Source organism: Dreissena polymorpha, chromosome 4 (genome assembly GCF_020536995.1).
Source record: "Dreissena polymorpha isolate Duluth1 chromosome 4, UMN_Dpol_1.0, whole genome shotgun sequence".
NCBI classification, from domain to species: Eukaryota; Metazoa; Mollusca; class Bivalvia; order Myida; family Dreissenidae; genus Dreissena; species Dreissena polymorpha.
The window spans coordinates 143,971,936-143,978,820 of NC_068358.1; the positions used below are offsets into that span (position 1 = coordinate 143,971,936).

A 6,885-nucleotide genomic window follows, 5' to 3' on the forward strand; every position below is an offset into this window, starting at 1 on the left:
ACCAACCGACTAGTCGTGCGTAAGTAAGAACGTTCCGTATAATTCAATAAGTACTTCCTGCCGTCTCGAGGCCATCAAATGGTTCAGCCATTGGACAACGACATTTAAACAGGGCATGTTTGGTTCGTTGTATAGATGTGATATTCTGATAAAAACAATATTTACACTTTTTTTCGATATTATTTGGCCGCCATGCTCTGAAACTATAATTAAATATGATAATCTTCTCTAAATATTGCATCCATATTTAGGACGACGTACGTGAATATTAGTTTCCCATTTAAACTACATGTTTAAGATCACACAAGAAGACATAAAGCGTCTACATCAGCGTAGATTATATTTCTATCATTCGTGTTTCGGATTACAAGAATAGTATTCGTTTTCTACAAGTACGAGTAAAGATAAATTTCATTAAAATAATGTGTTGAACCTATATTTTCTTCCTCTCTTAAACAAATATCACGTCTCCAGAAGTTCAAAGAATGTGTTAATTTATAATTGAAGGTGCGCCTGCAAATGTTATATGCGAGGCTGTGTTTCAAGCGCTGAACTATATTAGTCTGCATGTTCATGTTATAATTGCAAAATAAAACCATTTTGAAGAATATAATATAAATGGAGTTATATGAGTGTGCTTAAAAACTAATTTATTAAGTTAAAATGTACATCAAAAATCAGCCTTATAGTATGCTCAGCTCATTCCCGTGAACATACCTGATAACTATAATAAATAGGTGTCGGAAAATGTTTCATAAATGTTCCTTGATACATCGATGCAGCTTGTCTTTATTTGTGTATTTACGCAAAACAGCATCTGACGGATATTTATTCCACAATATTGTGCAAGCATATGTACGAAAACATCTGTTGAACAACGAGGTAATTCGAGTTCCATAGAATGTTATAACACTAATAAATAAAAATGCTTAGCGATTAAGGCAGACTTTTCTCGTACTTATAAAGACATATCGGTTGCTTGCGTTCGTCTTCAACGATTTTTTATTTTACTTGTTTAACGATAAACACTATTAAAGGGACTTGTTATTTTGGCATGTTTTAGAGTTTGTCATTACATGCTTTAAATTTATAAGTGTAAACATATCGAAACCATAGAGCTACAGTATAAAACATGAATAACAATTAAAGAAATAAAAAAAGTAATTGTAGTATTGTATTGTTTGAACATGTTTGAACAACGCTTGCACTATGGGTCTCTATGCTTATCTATGTAACAAGATAACCCTAGTTTACAATATATATTGTTCTGCTTCTAACGGCTTTCTGTTATGTTTTACGCGAATTCACTGATCATCCATTTCGTTGAGCACGAATGTCTCAGAACACAGTGCTTTTCCATTACATGTCGGGCTGTAGTCGGAAGTCGTTGCTCTATTAAACGATTTTCTCCTTTTTGAAAAATGTGCCCACTTAAATAAGTCAGTGAATGCTCTTCTAAAGTACACCCCAGTGACATAATAAATAATAAAATATGACGCGTAATTGGAAAGACATATTTCCTCAACGACTTTGCGTATTGTTAGATAAACGAAATATGCCTTCCACGTGGGGTCACTTGCCCATTTGTCAAGCCTTAAATATGGATCCCCTTGTAGAATAGATGTCTGTATGGCGTAAACAATTGTCGCTGGAAGCAGTGTAAATATGAAATAAAATGAGACACATAACAAGGTTGTTGTTGAGGCTGGATTGGCCCCCTGTCCATGCGCTTCACTTTGTATCTGAATGCGCTTTATTTCTCGGATTACTAACACGTTAATAATGAGGCAAGCAACCGGGATTACAAGAAAAAGCAACATCTCCGTTATCCATGTCCATACAGTGTGAAACCCTATTGTGGAAGGACGAAAGACGCACCCGAGAACGTCATCAAACGCCCAAATGTATACTTGGACCAGTCCCAACACGACCGAAGTAGCGGACATACAGCCTATTACGATCTTTGCACGGGTAACAGTACAATATTTCTCTTTGACAAACGGATGGCAGACGGCGATATATCGCTCGGTTGTAAATCCCAATACAAGCATTGGTGCCTGAAATTATTGAGTAGGTATTAACTTTCGAACGTTTAAGGTTAAAACTAAAATAAAACACGCACATAGATATTTACACAAAGAAAACAAATGACATTTCTACAAGAAAAATGAAATGTATACATCATATTAAATGGCGGGAATGTGTATAACCAGAAGTCGGGTCGCGTTAATCAGATCGGATGTAAGAATAAATGATAATAACTTGCAGTTGTGAAGGATGAAACAGAGCCATTCATAGTTTATCCCGACCAGTACTTATATGCAAGGTGTAAATGTGTAACACGCCACTGATTTAAAATAGCTGATAAATTTACCATTATTTACCATGTACTGAGGTGTCAAAAAGAGAAAGTTGAATATCTCGCAGGAAACTCGTTTGTGGTACGTGTTGTAACCCCAAGCCACGTGAAGTTCGTAAATCACGTGCAAGATAAGGTACAGAGTTTCAACAATGGCAAGGGAGCCAAAATAAACTGCAGAGGAATTAGAACTGCTCACTTTCCTGAAATGAACATGACTATTGAAGAATGTTAAAAGTCAGAGGTTATAATAATTATCTTTATTTTCTTAACGACATCAAATCAATATAATTATCATTTTTCAAAGATGGAGTTTACAGACGAGTTTATATACGGGGATATTTGATTTGCACGAATAATATTGGATTTTACCTTGAAAGCCATATTTTGGCCGAGATTGGGTTCCCGATGAAGCCAATGATGTACCAAATAGGGGTAACCACCCTGTCAATGGTTATCACATGTGGGGCGGTCTCACGTAGAATCTCGAACGGTGACCAGAGCTCAAATTGATTGATTGGCGCAAGCCCGCTCGTATTCGTGGTGGATGCAGTCGTGGCATTACTGCTGGAGGAGTTCATCTGAAATCGAAAGTTCTTAATACAAAATCTATACTTGACGTAAATTCCGGTAAACAGTTTTATTATTTAGGAATATAAATATTAAGAAAAACTTTTAATTTGTTTCTTGTGTTATGTTAAGTGAATGATTAAATATTTGACTTCCTTTAGAAAATTAAATGTTCAATTGTATTACAATTTTTGAATCAAAATGTTTTATTTCGCTGTAGCAAAAAAAAGAAATCGAGGTATTATTGCATAAAAATAAGTTATACAAACTACAACGAAAATATATAATACTATTCTACAAATAACAATAATGTATTTAATAACGATTTATCAGCTGTTTCAGATTATGCATGAGTATTATAATCGTTATCTGTGTACACATTTCTTTCCAGTCGATATATAAAGAATATAAAGAAATGAAACTCCAGCTGCTGGAGCAGTATTGCATTCTCATTATATACAATAAGTTTGTCCTTTATTTAAGGAAAGTGACCAATTGCCTAAACAGTACAAAACAGCACAATACAAAACAACATAAACACATATAAGAATAAAGCTGGGAGTCAACTCCTTGGAAAGGTCAATGCAAAGCATTGGGGGTTTAAACCGGTTTTAGAGCGCTCAACCTCACACTTGGCCCAGCAAAATTCATGAAACATATATGTGTAAATAATGTTTAACCTAATAGCATAAGCCTCGTTTTATGATAATACAATTTTAGAGCAATATCTTATGTGCAATTTAATTTAACACGAACAAACATGTATGCGAACAATTTCTTTAACATTCACTTTCAATTAAAGTAACCAACATTTCCTCAAATGAAAGAAACACTCGACTTCTTAATCACAATGATTCAAATGTTAAAGTAACAAATTTGTCTGCATATAATTAAAATATAAGAAAAAATATGTTTCCAATTTGATCGGAATAAATCAACAGAGATATAAAGTGATATTTCGCACACCATCAATGGAATCCATGCTCAACCTCAAGCCGAATTTCATCATGAACTACGAATTGGATGTAAATTAACATGGATATAATAAATAAAACTAGATAATGGCCCTGCTAACACCGGGCTAAACATAAGCGCGTCAAGTGGCGTTCTAGATAAGCACATGTTCAACACAAATAACACTTTTACCAGGCAACACGCGATACTATCGGGGTGAGGTTTTTAATGTATAGCAAGATATCAATTGCCTAACAATTGGACTAAATAGACGCGCACATAAATGGCAAAAGCTATGGTCACTGTCTTAGATCGGTCGTTGATAAAATAAACTAATTTTAAAATTCAGCTAAGTCATTTGAAAAACTATCATCGAAAAAAAGTGTGCGTCAGTATGAAAGCAATACTTAATTTACTAGACGGATATTACTTTGAAGACTCCCTATTTAAATAAATATGACATTATTGAATTATATGGGCTATTCTAAACCATTGAATTTGAAAGAAAAGTAACACATCAATAGATAATCTGAATTATAACTTAACAATCTGTTCAATATTAAATATGAGATGATAACTTAAGTCAAATTAAGTGTTATACCCAAATTTTAATTGTATTTATCCATCAATTGCTATGATAAGCATTGGTCGTGTTATCTATATTGACGTCATTTTCGAACTTGATTACTTTTCTGTTTCTAAAGATCTTCATTCATTTTATAACTAAGAGTCGACCATATGTTACAACATACATATTACAAATGTATCATTCTCTTTTCATACGTATGGCGTTTATTCCAGCATACCTTAACTTCATTCAGCACCAACATGTTCTCAATTTCCATTCACCTTATTTATTTCTCATCAGAAATTTTTCGTGTTATTAGTTATGGCTGTCAACAGTGTAAGCAAATTCAATACGCAATAATAGTTCATAAACAAATGTATGCATAAGAAAGTAAGAAACTTGTAAAGCTAATCCAGGAAAGTCTGTTGATTTCAGTATAATGTATAACATTTGAATAAAAAGTTGTTAATGTTTGTAAAACCGTTTGTACAAATTACAGCATTTTTAACGGTATTCATCGCAGATGATGTGCGATATTTATAGAATACATGTGTGTGTATTTACATGTGTCTAAGGTGTTGATAAAGGCATCGCTTCAGTCATAATTAAACACAATCAAGTAACACAAGCATTAGATTATCATAATTATTGTTATTGCAAACTTACACCTTTATGTTTTGTCATTATTATTATTATTATCATAATTATTAAATTGTACAGCTTACATGATAAGAATTAGAATTAATTCTATTATAATTGTTATGAGTAGTAGTAGTAGTAGTAGTAGTAGTTATAGTATTAGTTATTATTCAGTTCGAAACAAAATGTTAAATATAAGCGATAATTCAGAAAGAACCGATTACGAACAAATGAATATAACATAATTTAAAAAATGGTTTCATTTGTTTTCGTATGGTTTTATACTCACTCTGCTACTTTCGTCTCATAAATCCATGTATGTCTATATGCAATCTCGTTCTCTTTCCGTTGAACACTACTTGTTTATAGAGCACACATCGTATTGCTATTCGTTGCAAGCTAGTCTACGGCCCGCATCTGAATGACGGATGAAAGCGCCCGGCGGTTATTTTATACTCATAACGAATATTGTATTGCTATGCATTCAAAATTAATATGTGTAGGTAGCTCCATCTGTCTAATGTTTCATTTGTCAATAGACGCAGGGCTGTCATATTATGCATATATTTCTTTTTGCTTTGTTATACATTTCGCGACAAAGCATTTACATCGGTTAAGCATCACGTGTGATGCTACTTCTATATTTTTTCTGATTACTATACATTTAAATAAGCATAATTGATATTGATATTTGACCAGAATGCACGTGTTTAGCATATTGGTTGTATTTTTTTTAAATAATGAATACAAATTAAACATCACTTGACTTAATATACATTTCTGAATTATTCGCATTTTTCCTAAGTTGACGTATCCAAAACAAAGTCAGTAATAAACTATTTTAACGGTCAAACGTCATATATGTTACTTATTTTAACACATGTTCAATCATTAATTAACGCGTCAACATAAACTTATACCATTTGTTTAGTGTTTCGGTGCTAGAACGTTGTCATATAAGTGCTGGTAGGAGATTTAATTTGAAACGTCCTTATATGTAGCAAAAGTACTTCCACGAAAATCGTTTGTCATTTTACTGGGCGTTGAATGACTTTGACGTTAAATATAACAAGAACAATTCAATTGCTTCAGCAAACAAAATTATTATCGTATCTACAACACACACACACACACACACACACACACATTCACACAAAAAACTGATGTATACTTCAGGATAATGGCCATGAATTATTTATTGTCAGAATGTGAACAAGAGTTTGTACAATAACTTAAAGATCAACAGACCCGAACGCCATGCCAATAAATTCATAACCCCTTGTTACTTGAGTTGTCTAGAATGGTATTTTGAATTGTCGTATTCCTTCCATGTATTTTACACTGAAATTAAAATATAATTGTTACAGAAGAGATTTACTCCTTGAAAAAAATATTAGAAACAACATAATCAAATTCGAATCATTAGTTCTTGGGGATTTGCGCAAAACAATACATTTGCTTCAACACTGTCGAATTGGTAATTTTAGGACACTCACTCACTTGTTTATGTCGAAATAATCTAACAATATACTCTGATCCAACTTAACAAAAATGCAGCATATAACGTTTCATATTTGTTTCTTTAATAATGCGTATGACAAAAGTCCTCGACAAGGGCGGTCGAAGGGAGGACAAACGGGCGAACGAACGGTCTGACAGACGGACGATAAATAAAATACTCGCGGAAACTCATTTTAACGAAGCCCTTTTAGGCTATAGACCAGTCGATTTAGTTATTTAATAACAAAATTGTTCAACACTTTCAATGTACATACTTACATACGTTTGCGCTTTC

General features: G+C 33.1%; 1 protein-coding gene across 1 annotated transcript; it reads right to left on the reverse strand.

The window, feature by feature from the left end:
- Positions 1-818: 818 nt before the first annotated feature.
- LOC127878141 (FMRFamide receptor-like) lies at positions 819-5,503 on the reverse strand. The gene is made up of 4 exons (XM_052424576.1): positions 5,380-5,503; positions 2,732-2,940; positions 2,385-2,562; positions 819-2,057 (listed from the first exon to the last, which is right to left on the reverse strand). Exons 2-4 carry the CDS (start codon positions 2,938-2,940, stop codon positions 1,305-1,307), a joined length of 1,140 nt encoding a protein of 379 aa, XP_052280536.1. The 5' UTR covers positions 5,380-5,503; the 3' UTR covers positions 819-1,304.
- Positions 5,504-6,885: the final 1,382 nt, after the last annotated feature.

Excerpts from the sequence above, each read along its gene's own strand:
- LOC127878141 (XM_052424576.1), bottom strand. The coding sequence starts at position 2,940 with ATGAACTCCTCCAGCAGTAATGCCACGACTGCATCCACCACGAATACG. Across the intron at positions 2,563-2,731 it reads GCCAAAATATGGCTTTCAAG|GAAAGTGAGCAGTTCTAATT; the intron begins GTAAAATCCAAT and ends TGTTCATTTCAG. Across the intron at positions 2,058-2,384 it reads TTTTGACACCTCAGTACATG|GCACCAATGCTTGTATTGGG; the intron begins GTAAATAATGGT and ends CAATAATTTCAG.